The following is a 19844-nucleotide window of genomic DNA, read 5'->3' on the forward strand; positions in this document are numbered from 1 at the left end:
TCCAGCCTCCCATTTTGCCTTTGCTACTTCTATCTTTACCTTACATTGTATCTCCCTGTACTCCTGTCTGTTCTCTTCAGTCCTCTCAGTGTCCCATTTCTTTGCTAACCAATTTTTCTCTATATACTCCTGCACTTCGTCATTCCACCACCAAGTCTCCTTATCTCCTTTCCTTCCAGATGATAAACAAAGTACTCTCCTACCTGTCTCTCTGATAACACTAACGGTTGTTGTCCAATCATCTGGAAGCTCACCCTGACCACCCAGACCCTTTCTCAATTCCTCCCTGAAAACCATGCAACACTCCTCCCTTTTCAGCTTCCACCACTTTGTCCTCTGCTCTGCCTTTGTCCTCTTCATCTTCCTTGTCACCAGAGTCATCCTACAAACCACCATCCTATGCTGTCTGGCTACACTCTCACCTACAACTACTTTGCAGTCACTGATCTCTTTCAGGTTACCTCGTCTATACAAGATGTAGTCTACCTGCGTGCTCCTACCTCAGCTCTTATAAGTTACCCTATGTTCCTGTTTTTTCTGGAAAAAGGTTTACACTACAGCCATTTCATTCCTTTTTACAAAATCTACCACCATCTGTCCCTCTGCATTCCTATCCTGTATACCAAATCTGCCCATCACTTTTCCATCCCCTCTGCCTTCCCCAACATGTCCATTGAAGTCTGCACCAATTGCCACTGTCTAATTTCTGGGAATATTCTGCATCACTTCATCTAACTCATTCCAGAACTTCTCCTTCTCTTCAAATTCACATCCCACCTGCGGGGCATAGCCACTAACAACATTGAGCATCACACCTTCAATTTCCAGTTTCAGACTCATAACTCTATCTGACATTCTTTTCACCTTTAGGACGTTCCTAACAAACTCCTCCTTTAAGATAACTCCTACTCCATTTCTCTTCTTGTCAGTACCATGATAGTACAACTTAAAGCCTGCTCCCAAGCTTCTGGCCTTACAACCTTCCACCTGGTCTCCTGGACACAGAGTATATCCACGTTCCTTCTCTGCATCATGTCGACCAACTCTACCTTTTCCTGTCATAGTCCCGATATTCAAAGTTCCTACTCTCAGTCCCAGGCTCTTTCCTTTTCCCCTCTCTCTCTGCTTCCAAACACGCACTACTCCTCTTCTTCTTGTTCTTGTTCTTGTTCTTGTTCTTCGAGCCACAGTAGCCCAATTTCCATTAGTACCCTATAGGTCATCAGTACCAATGGCAGTTGTTGTTAACCCAGTCCACGACCGATCGGGTATGATATGGTTATGGTTGACTCGCATGTTTGGTTTTGGCAAAAGTTTTACGCCGGATGCCCTTCCTGACGCAACTTTCTGCATTTATCTGGGCTTGGGACAGGCACAGGGAGACACTGCTCCGTGCCCCCCCAAGGCAGGCTTAGGGAGACATGGGCCTGTACCGCCCTGGGGCTTCATTTCTTTTCACCTCCAGAACATTCCTAAAAAAAACCTTCTTCAAGATAACTCCTACTCAGTTTCTCTTCTTGTCCGTGCCATGATAGTACAACTCAAAGCCTGCTCCAAAGCTTTGAGCCTTTCTACCTCTCCACCTGGTCTCCTGGACACTGCATCATGTTGACCAACTCTCTACCTTTTCCTTTCATAATCCCGATAATCAAAGTCCCTACCCGCAGTCTCAGACTCTTGCCTTTTCCCCTTCTCCACGCCTTCCTCCTCTCCTTCTTTGGCCTACAGTAGCCCAGTTTCCATTGGTTCTCTGTAGGTCATCTGTACCAATGGCGGATGTTGTTAACCCAGACCTCGACCGATCTGGTCTTGTTATTATGGTTGATTTGCATGTTTGGGTTTGGCAAAAGTTATGCCAGATGCCCATCCTGACGCAACCTTCTACATTTATTTGGGCTTGAGACTGGCTCAGGGAGACACTGAGAGACACACCGAATAAACTTTCTCATCTCCTGGTCGCTTCATTGTAACTTTTGTCTGTTCAAAGATCCGTATTAATGAAAAGGTCATCATGAGTGGAGCTGCAGCTTGATACAGCAACTCCACCATCCACTAGAGAACATTAGCAGGAAATCTAAGCACAAATATCCAGTTCATAACTCATAAGCTACTTTCATGTTAATACCTGTTTTTTTTTCAGGTATTTTTTAAGGGTTAAAAATTAAATTGAAACTCCAATAGCTTTTACCCTGCACATCCTTGCACCGGCATTCTAAATTTCTGTGTTAGTTATGTGTTAGTAAATTTTATGAAAACTAGACTGGTATTGAAAACTATACTGGTATTGATGTATTACTCACCGCCCCTTTGGTGGAGTTGTAAGTGTGCATGAGCTCAAAGTGCTTTTTGTGAACATTAGTTCAACAAAACTTAATTTGGCTCAAAGAAATGCATGTAACTTATCAATGGTGGTGCAACAAATCAGTGAGTAAAGCTTTATAACACCAAATGTAAATTATATGTATATAAAATTATTTTTCAGCCTACACTGACAGACAGTAAAGGAGTGTAAGAACAGGCTGCAATGATTTGGTTTATTGTTCATAAAATGTGTAATAACATGGAACTAAATGTTTTATAAGAGACAGAAGCATCTCACATTCTGTTTTATTACATGTTCTTTGTTATATCATGTCCCTTAATGCATTTAGAATAACTTGTTCTAGTAAGAAGGGTATTCGTCCAATAGATGGCAGCAATATTTCGCCTGACAGAAACGACAATTCAAGTATGTGGGTGTTTGCGCAGTTTCCTTTTTTTGTGTCAATAAAAGTTATGTAATGCAGTTTTAGAACCCTAAATTCACAATGATATTTTGGATTTTGTAAATCCAAGAGTTGCACAAAGCACATGAAAGATTTGTGCTGCTATCTTTCTTGCAGCATGACCTATATTTTTCTGTCGGCAGGAAAGAGCTGGTTACCCTCCAGAACTACAGTGGGAGGCTGAGTGTGAGTGTGAGTGTGTGTGTGTGTGTGTGTGTGTGTGTGTGTGTGTGTGTGTGTGTGTGTGTGTGTGTGTGTGTGTGTGTGTGTGTGTTTGTCTGTGCGCAGGAGCATGTATCAACACAACTGTACGTCTGTGTGTTGAAAGTGAGGGTCTGCTATGATCTGAAGATTCAGTGGTGAAACCACATTATGCTTGAGCTGCCGTCTATTCTGCCTGGTTCCATGTATCACTTGCTTAATAATAGTGTACACATTGATTTATTCTGATGTTTATGTTGCAGCCTAAATTGATGCATATGTTTGAAGCACTAAATCATTTGTCCAACATATTTACATTTTATCCATATACCTTATTAACCTTTGACGGGTCAACCATTGCTAGGCTGCTCTGTAACTAAAGGATAGTTTCGAGAGAATTGTCCAATGGATCAGGGGCACTATGCTGAGGTCATGGCTGCATCTTAAAGTTGAATATGATTTACATAATTCTAGAGAATTTTTGGTGGTTCCTTGATTTGAAATATGAATAATTCCCTCCTGAAGAAATTACAGGAAACTTTGAGACTTGTAAGATTATACTTGCAAAAAGAAAATATCCCGTTTAAATTCTCCAGTTAACTTAATCATTTCGAAAGAAACATGTATAATTGAAATGAACAAGAAATTTGGAGCAGAAAATGAGTACAGAATAACTTAAATCTTAACTAAAATCTTAAAGAAGGGAATAACTTCTGAAAACCAACAGGAAATAACTGTTCACAGTGTAAAGCAATTAGGCCTCAAGGCAAAGCTGGTAATTTGCAGGCTCATTTTTTATTTCATCACAAAATAAAGAATAGCAAAACTATTGCATTTTTTGAATCAAGCAAAGTTTGATAGATTCATGCCTAGAAAGAGTACTACAGATCCAATATTTGCTTTGAGAATGCTAATAGAGAAGTACAGAGAAGGCCAGAGGAAGCCGCATTGTGTTTTTGTAGCCCTAGAAAAAGCATATGACGGGGTGGCAAGAGAGGAACTCTGGTATTGTATGAGGAAATTTGGAGTGGCAGAGTAGTCTGTTAGACTGGTGCAGGACATGTATGCAAGCTGTGAGACAGTGATGCAGTGGGCTTTAGGGGTGACAGAGAAGTTCAAGGTGGACGTGGGACTTCGTCAGGGATCAGCTCTGCAAACATCATGGTCTCCATGGGATGTTTGCAGATGACATTGTGATCTGTAGTGAGAGCAGAGAACAGGTTCAGGAAAATCTAGAGAGGTGGAGGTATACGCTGGAAAGGAGAGGAATGAAGATTAGTCGTAGCAAGACAGAGTATATATGTGTGAATAAGAGGAACTTTGGTGGAACGGTGAGGCTAGAGGGAGTGGAGATCAAGAAGTTGGAGGATTTCAGGTACTTGGGCTCAGCAGTCCAGAGCAACAGAGAGTGTGGAAAAGAGGTGAAGCAGGTCGGTTCAAGCAGGTTGGAATGGGTGGAGAAAAGTGTCAGGGTATTACATTATAGAAGACTATCAGCCAGAATGAAAGGAAAGGTGTACAAGACAGTGGTGAGACCAGCGATGCTTTATGGACTAGAGACAGTTACAATAACAAAAAGACAGGAAACAGAGCTAAAGATTGCAGATATCATGTTAAGGTTCTCTTTAGGAGTGACCAGGATGGATAGGATCAGGAATGAGTCTATCAGAAGAACAGCACATGATAGATGTTTTGGAGAGAAGGTCAGAGACACCAGACTGAGATAGTAATGTACAGAGGAGGGATAGTGAATATGTTGGTACACCGATGCTGGAATTAGAGTTCCCGGGCAGAAGGTCTCGAGGAAGACCAAGGACAAGATTTATGGACATAGTGTGAGAGGATATGAAGGTAGTTGGTGTGAGAGAGGAGGATACAGAGGATTCGATGGAGAAGGTCAATTTGCTGTGGCAACCCCTGAAGGAAAAAGCTGAAAGGAGAAAAATAAGAAGATTTTAACACTGACAGATATAATTTCCTACTGCATTTTTCACATTTTTCACAGTATTTAAAGGCACAAAATGCAAATGTTTGACAAAAGAAACGTTTGAAATTGCTCTCTAAAGCTGCCGAAAATATATATGAACATTCTCTCTTTATTATCTGTCCTGATACTTGGTAAATCAAGGCGTGAATGAAAAGAGGTTGGGTTGTATCATTTAGAGGGGCTAGAAAACCATATAATTTTAAAGGGTGTAGCTGTTACAAGTAAATATTTACTACTGTGTTCATGTCCTTTCCCATGAGTGAACCTTCACATTATTCAAAGGCACTCTGCACTCTCAGTAGTGGAAAGTTGCCTGCCAGGCTTTTTCTGAAGACAGAGCTTGGCTTTTACACTCTGCGGTTTGATAAGTGTCCAAGTCAACACCAAGCAAGTGCTGGTGGCCATCACAACAATGCCGAGTCTCAGTCTTCACTCCGTTATCAGACACCATCATCTTATTTATTTCAGTCCAACACACTTTGAACACTAAATTATAATTCAGCTCAAAAAAAGGAGAGTGAGAAGAAAGCCTGTGCCTTAGGGAAACATTTTGCATGTTGAATAATTATAATTGGTCTTCTTAGAATTAAGCTAGTTTTCTTAGACTGAAAACAATATTACAAATTAGATACAAAATGATCATTATTTTCTTTTATAATCCCAGATCAGTTAGTTCACACATAAAAAGAAAATTTGCATCATTGCATCTCAATAGAAAAGCCTGAAACTCTGCATGGACACGCAATGCATGCACAAACAGTGCACGAGCAGCATGTGTGTATATATTTATGTTGAGAGAGACAAAGCAAAAGAGACAGAGAGTGTAATAAAACACCTTAAAAGTTCTACAAAATGAGTACATACACAGAAAGACAATGCAAACAGCCATTGCATTGTGTTGTAAAATTTAGCTGGAATGTTTTTCTAATCCATCTTACGAAGGGAAATTATTATTAAACACTTATTACGTGCAAAGCAAACATGAATTGAATGAGAAATTGTTTATATTTGTGTTTTACATGTATTCATTATTCATTATTATTTTCATGTATTCACATTATTAATGTGAGAGATTGCATCCAACTGCTAAATTCCACAATCAAGTAATTGTGAAAAATATAGGCATATCATTCTTAAATCTTAATCATATAACCCTTACCTGTGTGTATCATATCAACATAAGAAATATCTCCATTTTATTAAATGTAGAGAACGTCCAACCTCATAAACAATTTTGTGATATTAAGGTGCTAGAAACAATTACTTAATAATTAAATTAATTTACACACACACATATTGAAAGCTGCTTTATATGCTCAATGTTGATTAAATTTGTCACTGTCGTCAGTTCAAATCTACTCAGTTCTGCAGTTCACTGCAAATTACCAAACTTCAAATTTAGCCCTGGCTGGATTTATTTTTACACCTGATACTGTGCATCAATCTAAAAATGGGCAGGTTATTGTTCTCACTGTATGCTGCCGCACAAAATACCAGTGATAAAATACCATAATCAATACAAAATAGCAGTGATTATAATTCTATCATAACTCCATTACACCTGGAGGAATATGAGCAGGAGACTTGAAAATAGCTCGGAGTTATTTGCAATTAATAATCTGGGTTGTTTTGTAGTATTTACTGTTCTTATTCGTAGCCAGTTGTGATAATTCACCTTCGTTCCCTGTTAAGAAAAAAAAAAAGCACTTTGAAGCCAGTGTCAGATCGTGGTGTGAAATTGTGAATGATCAATTGATGGCCATGTGCATACTCAACAAATAAAATTAAGATCACAGGTTTTCTCAGAGTGAGGTGGCTCAAACAGTCCATGATAGGCTCCATGAGAGTACATTTAAAATACTTTACACATTAAAAAAATACTCGGTTACTACATTGGATTGGCTTAAATGTTCACATTACCTCTTTTCTCAATTCTTTTTTTTTGTTCGATAAAATGCCAGAAAACCCCCCAGCGAGTACACATGTTTTGCATCATGCAACTGTACATGTATGTAATAAAATTAGTCAATTGTGGTTAGTTTCTTTGAATTTTTCGGACTAATACATAGATCAAATATTGCCTTTGTTCATGGTAATTACATAAACTCATTCTCAAAGCACTTACTTTCATGGGGCTTGAGCACTAACCTCAGTCTTGTATAATCATTCACCTAAATTTGTATCTGAAAGAGTCAGCAGAAGCATGTGACTCCTAAATCAGCCAGGTCAAGCTGTGTGCAAGGGGAGAGAAGAAAATGAAGGAACACACAAGCACTGCAGGCAGTGAAGCATAGAGGACTGTTTATTGTACCCAGTACAGATTATCATAAACTCAGCAGTGTAAGAAACACATGGTAAGAGGACTGAAGCCTATACAAGTGCAGACAACTTTAGTGGCTAGTGTGGATCCTGTGATCAAATGTGTGGCCTTTGCTTGAACTTTGGCCTTCAAACACATGGTTAGCAACCAACATAATAACATCTTCTCATCCAACCAACCCATAGGGAGGCCTGGTCAAGAAACAGTCTGCAGAAGTAACATTGGAAGGACTGAGATTGTTGTTTCATGTAATTTATTACTATTGTTATTATAATTATTATCATTAATATTATTACCGTCATCATTATTATTAGTATTAATTAATTATTTTTTAAAGGGACAGGACTATTGGAGCCCGAACTATACAGCTTATATAGTATAATCAAAACAAATGCAGCCTTATAGCAAAAATATATACTTTATATAAGTTTTCATTGCCCCCATCTGAAAACACAGACAATGAACACAAAAAAGTTGCAGAGAATATCATAAATATCTTCTTTGTCAAAAGACATTAAAGCGATATGGTAGTGAACACTGTTTTGAAAGAGTATATCATGCAAACAGAAGCAGAGGTCTCATTTTGACAACTGATTTGTTGAGGTGTTCAACATGATTTTTTTTTTTTTTTGCATGCAATGCCCTGATGCTCCTGCCATACTAGTGCACCAAGGGAACCTGTTCACTGCTGTGGAAACATTAAGCACCCAGACCCTTACACAAATTGAGTGATACATCTGTCTCTGGGGGAACATGTACTTGCATAAGCATCCCTTTTAAAATGGAGAAAGAAGACTGGAGTGCTAATCATTTCCAAATTTGACCAACAAAGGACCTGGCATTGATTAACAGACACACACTGTTTAGACTGTGGTCTCCTACCAGGGGCCCAGCCTCTATAGAGAAGCAGATATAACCTTTGACTTGGGCAGTACAACAAAAGAGCACATCTTTTACACAACAGCAGCCAAACCAACTAGCCTGAATACAGCGATATCCTAGAATTCCAAGAACTCTGAGTCTCTAAAATGTCAAAACTGGGACAGTCGGTATATTAATAAAAAACATATTGGAGTCATTATCTACAGCAAACAAACTGATCTCTGGGTTAAGAATTAGTTGCAAGTGTTTATTCTGTTGATCCATTTTTGCAATTTAAAGCCCTTTCATGGATCTTTGAGTTAAAATGTGACATGACAATGTGGGTAGGGGGGTGGGGGGAAGGCAACTATAGAATAGTGCTGCATTTAGATTGGGTTTTAAATCATTTCCCTCTGTTGGTAATTTGATTGTTTTTATGAAAAGAAGATTGTCACAGAATCATAACCGCAAACTTGTACAAAGAAAGGGATGGTCTGTGGGTTCACCAAAGGTTGGTCTGAGGCCTTTCCTTTTTTGGTCTTCAGATCGGTAGCCGCCCCGTGCCTTGCTTCACGCAGCTTGTAAGGTGGGCGGAGCTACAGAGTCCCTGGTTTCACAACCTGCTCCCTTTTGTCACTCACCCTGTGGTGGAGTAGAAAAGCTGCCACAGCGTTTTCCCCCCTCATCCTTTCTCAGCTTGGGAACTTTCAGGGTTTTAGAGTGTTTTTACTGAGAGTCTGCAAGGTGAGGGAGCCAATAAGTCACAGAGATTAAGGTCCCCCCCTCCCCCCAGGCTGCTCAGGAGTTCTGCCTCTGACTTTTACCAGCGGGCATCAAGCAACTTTGGGAGTGTTTGCATGTACATGTGTGTTGCGTGTCAGGACCCCACAACATGTTAGTAGCTACAGCCTCCTGGGAAGGGCAAGCCTGCAATACAATGCTCTTCGGCCTCCAGCATATAGGGGGTATTTTCCTCATAGTGGGTGAGGGGCACTGTGTCATCATCCAGGCTGGGCAGACTGTCCAGATCGGTCTTTAGATTTGGCCTGTGGTTGTCGGGAAAGGCCATCGAGAACAGAGCCTCTGGGTCACAAACAAACTTGTACACATACCTCTCACCAGCCACCTGCGTAGTTTTGAACAAAAAGAAGATTTCACATCAGGATTTGGCAGTGGTGACCATGAACTTCTACAAAAAAAAAAAATGGTCATCTAGTCCTTAATTTAAGGAGATTACAGCCAATTACAAGGGAAAGAGGGTCAAAGAAAAGAAAAGGATGAACGTGCCTTTACCTTCTGCATGATACCCTTCTCATAGTAGTAACGCAGTGAGCGGCTCAGCTTGTCATAGTTCATCGCCGGTCTGTTTTTCTGGATGCCCCAGCGGCGAGCCACCTTAGGCCAAGCAAGACACACAGAAGAGGCAAACCAGGGATTACACAATATGTTTTAGACAAACTCTAAAGTACACATTGCAATTAGGACAAACCTCTTCAGGCTCAATGAGTTTGAACTCCATGCCGCGCCCAGTCCAGGCGATGAAGTGACCATTGGCCGGATCGTCCAGCAGGGTGACCAAGAACTGCCAAAGCTGCAGGGAGCCACGGCGCTGGTAGGATGGCCCATCACGGTAGATAGACGGTTCCTGTTTCACTTTGCCTGCAAGTGGGGAAAATAGGATGCGGTAGGATAGAATGAGGCAGAAATGACATTTAAGAAAAACAATGGAGAGAAAAAAAAAGAAGCATTTATTAACCCTATACTTGCCATGCTGAAACATTACTGCCACATGGTAACCGTAAAGTAGACTTGCTGTTCACAGGTCTAACACAATAACGTTTTAAATTATATCTTTTTTCCAATTCTTTCTTTGTCTCACCTTCTAATCTTTCCGGAACAACGCAAGTATCATCAAAGTACAGATGAGGATCTCTGTCAAAGGAAATGTCTGAAATTGAAAAGGAGAGCCAGAGGCACATTTAATCAGACAAAGAATTACATTTTGACCTTGGGAAACAGGCTGCTGCTAATGACCAGTACTTCCAATGGCATTAAAGGTAACAGCAAAGAAACTTGACATGCAATGGTTATATTGTGCCGAGCATCTGCAAATAACTGCATACAGAACAGATGCACAGCCTTTGCAGACACATCATTTTTGTTTCACTTGAGCTATTAGATGTTGCTGACCACCGCTCAGTGCTCAGGGTGTAACACTTCACGAATGAAAAGTTCCAAACATCCAACGATTGAAAGAAAGAAGCACAAAACAAACTAAACATACTTTCATGGTTATTTTGGTAGAAGCTCCCTGCTCTCCCAAATGTTGATTGACAGTTAGGCACTTCTGTAAACAAAGAAGATAGGCGTACAAATTTAGACCAGAGACGTATACGAACCTCACTGACATATCAAATGTGCAGCACATCAAAATCCACCACCCAGCTGACAGATATATTTGAGCCCGTGCCACTGTATGAAAATACAGTTTTAAGATGAAGAAAAAAAAAAGGTTTGTGTTATTCATGCTTTATTTATGAATCTTAGGCCAACTGCTATGCATCATGACAAATTAAGAATCCCCCGCACCCTGAGGAAATTAAGGAAAAATCCCACGTTAAGTGGGTTCAGACATGTTTTGGAGAGAACTCTTAAAATTGATCCATAATCTCCCACAACTTTACATTGCTCGTAATCATGCAGACCATCTCTCTGCATTCCCACTACACTCCCTTACTCAGGGTTTCCTGATTGACTAAAAGCCAGATACAGCGGACAGTACGCCCCGCATCCCTCACATGTTCACCAAGCCTTTAAATAGGATTAGCACCATGGTTTCTGTATTAAATCTCAATGACAATCAAGTTACACCCATCCTCTCCCGGAGGGGTCAAGGCCTGTCTTCCGTTCAGAGTGTCTGCAGCACATACCAACCCCACCAACCCCCATCATGTCTACTGATAAGTCATCAAGAGATCTGTCTTGTGCAAGCAAGTCTCTGTCCCTTCTTGTCTTCGCTCAAGGGAAGTGGTAATCATTATTGTCAGGTCTTACCCATCTGAACAGAAAGCAAAGGGAATAGAACTCATTGTCTGTGAACAACTAATACTGGGGGGGAAAGTATCTGTACATCCTCCATCCGTCTACAGATGATCAGCCTCTGTGACGTAGGTATTTAAGGGCCATAAGCACCTTAGAGGATTTAACATTACATCACTGCCCAGCCACCCGGTCACCCACCAAGCAGTAAGGGAATGGAGTACATAACAGAGTCCCTGGATAAAAAAACAAAAAAAAGAGTATGATCATCTACGAAGGTGGGGCAAACCGCTGGACCTGTGGGCAAACAGTCCCCCTAACTTGTTGGATTCATACCATGGGAGTAAACAATATTCCTGATGGGCTTTTTTTTAGAAGTAAGTGAGGAAGCTCAAAATCAGCACAGAATTCTGCCTGTTCACATCAACCAAACTGACAATATCCAGGCTGCATGATGAACTGGCTGTGCCGCAGACCATAAAGTCCTGCTAGAGCTCTCCGCTCACTCTATTCCGAGTCAAAATCTCCGCACCTGCCTGGGTGACCTATTTACTTTTTGTCCTTGGAGGCTTAAGCTGAGCTAAAAGACCCATTTTTACTTTACTGGTGTGACTTGGGAGGCATGATGCAGATTAAGAAGGGTGGTACAGTGTGTGAAAGGAGTATCTGTGCACCCAGGCAACTATTGCATGTTAAATCTTACAATCATGTGTCAGTGGCCAGAACAAATATGGCCAGACACATTCCTCACTGACTGGCAGTTCCACTTGCACATGGTTCTGGACAATTACTTTCACTCGGCCAGCAAGACACTTCTTTGCTTAATTGAGAAGTCAACTCATCTTCAAACAGCTTCAGAACTCACCAGAGTCAAAACAGAAATCACGAGGCTCCTGTTTGATGACCATTTGGGGGAAAGCAGCCTGACGCAGGGGGCACAGCGATGGAACCGGGGAACTTAGGGTGGGAACGCCCTGCTCGGTGTATCGAGGGTCAATGAGCTCTTGCTTGAAGCCTTGAGGAGGCATGGCAACCAGGGGTTCTGACATTTGCCGATGGTACAGCGGCCGGCCTTCGCGTGAGAGAGTGTTGTTGCTGCTGCTGCTTGGGAGCTGTGCCAAGAACTGGGGGCGTGCTTGACTCTCCGACGGAGGAAAAGGCAGGGATGGCTCTGACATCTGCCTCTGGAACCTAAAGGAAATATGTAAGAGATCAATTACATTTCTTTTCAATGTCTTGAGACAACAAATTACTGACCTGAATTAACTATGGAACATATTGGCTAACCTGTGCTCAGGGGTATAGTTGCTGGCATCCTGGCTGATCAGTGTGCAGGGGACAGCAAACGGTGGGCTATGTTGGTTGGAAGGGCCTGAACTCGTTGGCTGTTGTACATGGACTGGATGCAACCCTGGATTTGAAGCAGTGGCATTGGGGTGTGGGGTCTGATCACTCAGGGGGTGTGTTCCTGTTGTGTTTGGGGGGCCACATGGAGAGACTGGTGTAGAGGGGGGAGTTAATGGCTTCAGCCCAGGTGTAGGCTTCCTGTCACAGGCACTGTGGACGATGAAAGTGGTAGAAGCAACAATGAAGGTAATGTCAGCTCCAAGATCCTGCCCTTGTTTTCTTGTTGTGGATTTCCAAAAATAAACTCAGCCATTTGATACCTGTAGCTATAAAGGCACTTCTCCCCGTAGGGCATAGGACTCCTGTCCTGGTGACAGGGAGAAAGCTCTTTGGAAGTAAGCTCTCGTTTGATCTTGGCTGGTGGTGGGCCATGAAACATCACTAGAAAGAAGGAGACACACAAAGAATAAGGACAACTGAGTACATTAGATAAAGACCAAATAACACCTGGGTAATTGAAGCCATAACGAGAACTGAAACATTTATCTTAACCAAATTTAGACATCAAGGGTAAATGGATGCTTGGACAATGTCTGAATTCCCTCGGCTGACAGAGCCACTTAGCAGTTATTTATCCTCCCCCTTAATGACAGTTGACTGTGCACTCTGCAAACAACAATATATCCACTGCTGCTACTGTAGTTACTATGATACTAACTGCACTATACACACAGAAGCTATCAAACGTCTCGTCTGATTCCCATTAGGGTAGGGCAATACCAATACCCATGAATCAGTGTGGCTGCAGCCTAATGGTGTTAAATGATTTTCTTCTGCCATGCTGTAACCATTAGACACTAGCTGCTACTTTCTGCATATCAGCTGCAGTTTCCGGGGCGCCACATAATAGCTAGGCAGAAACTAGATATCAGTGCACAGAGGAGAGAGAGCCCAATAAATCATAGAGGGTTTCTGATGGACCTAAGCAGGGCTACCAATTGGGATTTATACATATATAGATATAGAGATATAGATAGAGATATAGATAGATAGATAGATAGATAGATAGATAGATAGATAGATAGATAGATAGATAGATAGATAGATAGATAGATAGATAGATAGATAGATAGATAGATAGATAGATAGATAGATAGATAGATAGATAGAATTATGGAAAGATGTCAAGCCCAGACAACCTATGTTAGGTGTGCTCCATCACATAATCTCGCTTTAGAGTGCCTATCATAAAAACCTAGCCTTGATAAAAAAGAAAAAAAAAGGCAGAAAGAAAGACTGCTGCCTGGCAACAGCAGCGACTGTCAAATTCATTTCCCTGGCTCACAGGCGAGCGGGCAAACATGGACACGCATTTCTCTCTTGAACATAAAAACAACACAACTTTTATGTACTGGCCGCTGACTGACTTCATCTTTATCACATACTTCAAAGGTTTGCTGTCTTGCGTTAACCAAGATTTTAAAATGGAGCCTGGACAAAGACTGACAGTAACAACACCCTGTCTCAACCTACACATCAGATGAAAACATTTTGAGAGCTCATAAAATGCTCCATTAGGCGTAATTAAAATACATCATTCATCTGCAGCCGAAAGGCAATATGAACAGGCAAATGTTAGGAAGTCTGGACCCTGTTGAGAATGTGGTGGATACTTTTTCCCCCCTCCAAAAAATTTGAGGACTTTTAACAGGCAGCTCTGAAGCTGCCCTATCCACTGGAATCTGTCCCACTCCTGCAGCAGGGCCTGAGTGCGGGAAAGTGTGAAATCAGATTAGGAGCCTGGCTCATGTGATGCCCCATGCCAATCGGCTGATTAAACTCAAAATGGTGGCAAGGGGGAGAGAGAAGAGAGCACTCATCCACTGAGCTGTGTTTCGAAGACATAGCGCAGCTTTTGTTTCTGTGAGGAGATGAAGACGTTTTAATAAATAACCTAGAATTCATGTAAGGGACGGCACTTCATTGCTTCCTCAAACCAAAAACAATGTTGGAGAAAACTGATGGAGCGGCTGCAAAAACATGCCTGAGATGTAGCCCAAATTGCCAATTTTATAAGACAGAGAGGGGTAAAAAAAAAGCACCCATTATTATGGATGTATTTGCAGATGATCATCCAAACTAACAGCAAGAAAAGATGAATCGTTACTCACAGCTATCTGACAGGAAATCTGGGACAAACTGCTCATCATCAGGCACCTGGACTGTGAAGATAAAGGGGAAAAAATCTGTTTGAAGCCTCCAAACAGTCTTTACTTAGCACAAATGTTCAGACAAGAAGGTGGGGCAATGGAATGTAGAGTAGCTGATTGATTGATTATAAATAGTTTCAAGCATTAGCATGCTTCAAAAGAGTTACAATACGATCTTGCACAGAAAATTAGGAGGCTGTGAAAAACAAGATGGGGAAAAAAACTGTCTCACTCAGCACATCCTAAAATGGAGGACTTTATTCTGCATTCTGTAATTGTCCCAGATTTGAAACATTTCACAGTCCCAGGTTGATCTTCAATCTCAACATTTGCCAAATTGACCACCTGCTTACCATTTCCAAATCCAGCAGGCTCAGAGAAAAGGACAATTGTTTTCACAAGAAAATTATCTCCGAGATCACAATCTAACAATTCAAGGACTCTCGGTTCTTTCATACAAATACAGAATAATACAATGTAAATAGGACTGACCTTCTGCAATCCAGATCTCTTGCAGCTGACTGAGGTCTTGGAAAAGTTCTGGGGAAGAAAAAGAAGCTTTATATAAAACTTGAAATACAGTTATTAACCCCAACTCTTCATGGAAACTTGAGCCCGAGCAGATTATTTACCTTCTGTATCCTGGGCGAGTTCTGTGTCAACAAATTTTCTTTTCCTGTCATTAAGAGGCCTGTTGTGAGATTGTTCCTCTACATGAGACTGAGGGACATAAAAAAGATGACGAAATGTCCACTTATCACAGGTCCACTTATCAACACCAGAAGTTACTTCTCTCCCAGTTGAGAGTGAAGCTGATAAATAAGATATACAAATAAATCAACGTTGACCAAAGGGAAGTCCACCTATGCTGTTGAGCTCTGGATGTGATGCGTCAGGGATGAGATATGTCCACTTACGCTGGGTGGGACCATAAATGGGACTTGCTGGTCATAGAATCCGTCCATGTTATCTGTGTGATTGGGGGCTCTGATCATAGGGATGGGGGGTATTCGCTGGAAAGCCACAGAGGCCAGGTTGCTTTGTGGGTCACTGGAAAACAGAAGAGGAGGGACACAGCTAAGTTATGCATTGGGGAAAAAAACAACATTCAAATGGCACAGCAATAACGTTGGCTGAGATCACAACAGTACTGAAATCTGATTTCCAATGATCAAGGCTGTCAGTGTTTACACAAATGCAAAAACCACCTTCACCATCGTATTCCCATGCCGCACCAAGGCCATGATCCTCTCTCAGCCTTTCATTGCAATGACAGACAGCCCCTGAGCCCAACCATACAGACATAAGGGGAAATGTCATCCTGGCACATATGTACAGTGTATGTTATATAAGCCACATTCCCTGGCCATCTGTGGATAATTCCTCTTGCAGATTTTGAGTTCAAACCAACAAAAGAGACCTGGACTCACATACACCCCACCCCCCCACCCCCCACACACACACACTGAACTGCACTTAGTACATAAGTACACCTTGTTGGCCAAGTGCAAGTAACTGCACACCTGTAACAAACAACACATAGCTATGACTGCCTTCCTATGTCATATAATCGACTTGACTCACTCCCCCTCCCTCGTTAATGGGTGACGAATAAAGAGTGGCTGAAGGCAATTATTAGAGCAACAACATTGGCACTGACTGTTCCTGTGGCGCCATGTTCATAAATCAGTCAGGAGGGGGTTACTGCTTGACCCCCACACCCCCCTTTTAATGAGAGAACAATGGCAATGTTTGCAGTTCAACTATAAAATAATAGAATAAATAAAACGCATGGTATTTGATATTTACCGCGACTATAAGAAGAAAAAAAATCCATAAAATAAATCCGATAGAAACAAAAAACAATTATGAAGTGGTTCAGGAACGCAGCGGCAGGCTCGCAAAGTTGGAAATTGAAGCCACATATTATTACATGTTATCACAACTTGGGCATACACTTCAGCCGAACCCGTATGTGTGTGTGTGTGTGTGCTTGGAGGGGTGTCACCCTACACCCCTTACAGCCTCCTCCTCTCCTCCAACCCGCCCCTCCCCCACCAATCCCTCCCTTCCTCACCTTGTTTTTCTCAATGAAGTGAAACTCGATCCGTCGTACAAATACGAAGGGAAAGAACGGGGGGAGGGCAACGGGTCATCCATTCAATAAAAAAACAATCCTGCAGATTTACCAAAGCAAATATCCACGCATACAAAACACGCGGCTCGATTAAATGTACCAAAGTTGCAGATTCGGGCCAAGTGGGGAAAAGTAAGCATGTTTGGGACCTGCGGCACTGCGAGGCTTCGTCCAAAAGACGAACACCCTCCGGAGATGCGAGGCTCCCCGCAGTTGAGAGAAAGACTCACCTCGTCCGCGTCGATGTTAGTCCTGTTTCACTGAGGGGTGCGTTTGAAATGTCCATAGACAAAAGAGGAATAAGTGAATCACCACGGCCGCAGTCTCACGGTAGTCTCTGCGCTGGTGAACCGTTGCGACTGCATGGACTCACAAAACTTGACTGAGCTTTGCAATAATGGCCCACTCGCTTTTTCCCTGGGCACTAGCGGTACGCGGAGACACGCAGTGATTGGCTGCAGGGCTCTGTCAGTCAACGCAAACAGCCAATGGAAACCCAAAAATAAATTAATTATGCATGAGGTCCTGTTTCCGCCAATTGCAGTGCTGGCCTATTTTTATGAATGGCTGGATTTCATTCACATTTTTCCTCGACCATCAACAACGAGATGCTCCTGTTAAAGGGCCAGTAATAGACATTTGAGCATAGGAGGCGTTTTAGACTGTCACAGCGACACAATTTCAGTCATTTTTAATTGTGATGAATATATGTTTAACCAGATAGGTTTTAAAATGATTTAAACTTCCCTTTACTATAGTCATGTATTTGCGTTCACAGATGGATGAAAGTGAATGATCATTTTAATAAGGAAGTAAATAACCGGGTTCCATTGATTGCACTCCAAACCAAATGATGATACAAACTGCAGTTGTTCCCAATTACACACACACACACACACACACACACACACACACACACACACACACACACACACACACATATATATATGTGTGTGTGTGTGTGTGTGTGTGTGTATATATATGTATATTACATAATGATTATATAATGATGTTCAACAGACAAATAGAATAGATTATATAACATGTAAACAATAAGACTACCAGGCTCACAGCTGTCCATGAGCAGTATTAGACAATGATATGTGGTTTTATGGTTTCCCTGAATGAATGATGTATTTTTACAAAAAATCAGGACAAAAAATATCGTGTAGTATAATAAATATGCCTGGCATTCTGTTAGTTTTGAGGTATGCTCTAATGACCTAATATGTTCAGTCCATCTGAAATACAATTACTACTATTGACCATGAACCCAATGGCTGAGAACCTTCATAGATACATTCAAAGTATACCATCTTTCAAATGTTAGTGTGGTAATCTTCACTCAGTGTAGTATCTAAACATAAAGAACTGTTTTTCAATTCAGTTACTTGAATCTGATGCCAGAAAAATGCTGGTCTGTTCATTTGCATAAAATTGACCAATGAAAATTAGTTTCTGAGCCCAAACAGATGCCAAGGAATCCCCTTTGAAATTCTAAAAACATCACTTAGGGTTTACAGCAAAATCTGGGAGTGAGTATTAGAACCATAATCTCCTAAAATCCCTGCCACCATGGCAGAGATTATATGAATGCAGCAGGGACAGTAATAGTAAGAACAAAAACACAGGCCTCTCACAGGTGAGACAGGGTTACCAGTGTTGTATATCCCTGAGGTCAAAGGCCAAAGACAAATGGCTTGTCTTTCACAATATTAAGAGGTGGTATTGGGAATTGGTAGCTGAGAGAGTTTAAAAATACCAGCTGTGAAATTCAATTGTCAGCGTGTGTGAAGCATTAAATAGCAGAGGACACATTTCAACCCAACAGCCTGCAGGTTCACCAGTGTACCTTTGTTGGTGCGGATGATGTGGGTGGGCACTTGGAGGCGTGTGGAGAGTGAGCATATTGTGCTGCTGTGCTTACTCTTTCCTTAAATAAATATGCCATATGCACAGGGGACATGCTTCTTGTGTACATTCCCCTCACCACGGATGATTGCAGCGTCAGAGTGGGTGTTGTGAAGACAGGCCAACAGTTAAAGCCCCAGTTTCCTGTTGCTTTTAAGACAACTACTCTGGGTTAGTGTGACACTGACATAATCGCCAGGTCAGCAAAGCCTGGGCACGATGTGGGCTAATCCTGATTTTTTCCAAGCAAGGTTACTAAAACGCTACACCTGCAGCATGGGGACCATGATTCCTCCTGTTAGTGCAAGTATTGTATTTGATATCCCAGAAAAGGATAAGTTCAAAACTGCAAAGACCTCACTTGATATGTGACTAATTTCTCACCAGCTTTGGTGTGTGTACGATTTGAAATTCTAGGAAGTGAAGATCTCAAAGGAGAACCAGAAAATGTTGAGACACAAACATAATAATTCCTCAGGGCATCTTCCCTTTTGTCCTTTGAACTGAAGAGTAAATGTGACCTTGGTTTAATTTGTATTAATGTGAGGTATTCAAACCCAAAAGGTTATTAAAAAGACAAGGTATTAAAAAATAAAATTTAGATTTTGCCACTTCATTTTGCGGCAAAGGTCTGAATGTATTCTCCTTTTTTTTTTTTTTTTTCATTTATACCATGTGGCAGTCACGTCTCAATGACTGACATTTTCATGACTATATATCAAAATTCCACACAATGGTTGTTCACTTTTTGGTATAGCCTGGGTTTCTGATGAATCTGAATGGAAGCAAAGGTAAAATGTAAAGGGAGAGTTAGTTGTTTTACAAGTTGAGTGAATGTGCTTTAATTGAGAGAGCTGCAGCAGGCAAACCATCTGAACAGTCCCCATTTCAAAAGGTGATATGTGATCAGATCTGAGCAATAGATTGGGGGGTGTTACACCGTGTGCCATCACATAGATCTCTGAATGTTATGGTAGCGGTTGTAATTCCTACAGTGGATGGAGAACAGGTAGGTGAGACCATTAGACATGAGTTTTGATGGTCCAACCCAGCTTGCAAATGTCTG

The 19844-nt window shown here is 41.5% G+C and overlaps 1 protein-coding gene across 3 annotated transcripts; it reads right to left on the reverse strand.

The window, feature by feature from the left end:
* Positions 1–7888: 7888 nt before the first annotated feature.
* On the reverse strand, positions 7889–17261 carry etv5a (ETS variant transcription factor 5a). Of its 3 annotated transcripts, none has more exons than XM_086144783.1 (13): positions 17098–17259; positions 15648–15780; positions 15363–15450; positions 15223–15270; positions 14692–14742; positions 12841–12961; positions 12461–12730; positions 12039–12364; positions 10419–10481; positions 10014–10082; positions 9624–9793; positions 9428–9529; positions 7889–9260 (listed from the first exon to the last, which is right to left on the reverse strand). In XM_086144783.1, the coding sequence occupies exons 1-13, from the start codon at positions 17151–17153 to the stop codon at positions 9030–9032; spliced, it is 1728 nt and encodes a 575-aa protein (XP_086000909.1). In that variant the 5' UTR covers positions 17154–17259; the 3' UTR covers positions 7889–9029. The 3 variants fall into 3 exon arrangements, with proteins under 3 accessions (XP_086000909.1, XP_086000908.1, XP_086000910.1); XM_086144782.1 differs by having other exon boundaries at positions 8887–9260; positions 9422–9529; positions 17098–17260; XM_086144784.1 differs by lacking the exon at positions 10419–10481 and having other exon boundaries at positions 8887–9260; positions 9422–9529; positions 17098–17261.
* Between the last annotated feature and the right edge of the window lie 2583 nt (positions 17262–19844).

This window comes from Fistularia commersonii, chromosome 4 (genome assembly GCF_037954325.1).
Source record: "Fistularia commersonii isolate RoL2024-O1a breed Wild chromosome 4, RoL_Fcom_v1.0, whole genome shotgun sequence".
NCBI lineage: Eukaryota > Metazoa > Chordata > Actinopteri > Syngnathiformes > Fistulariidae > Fistularia > Fistularia commersonii.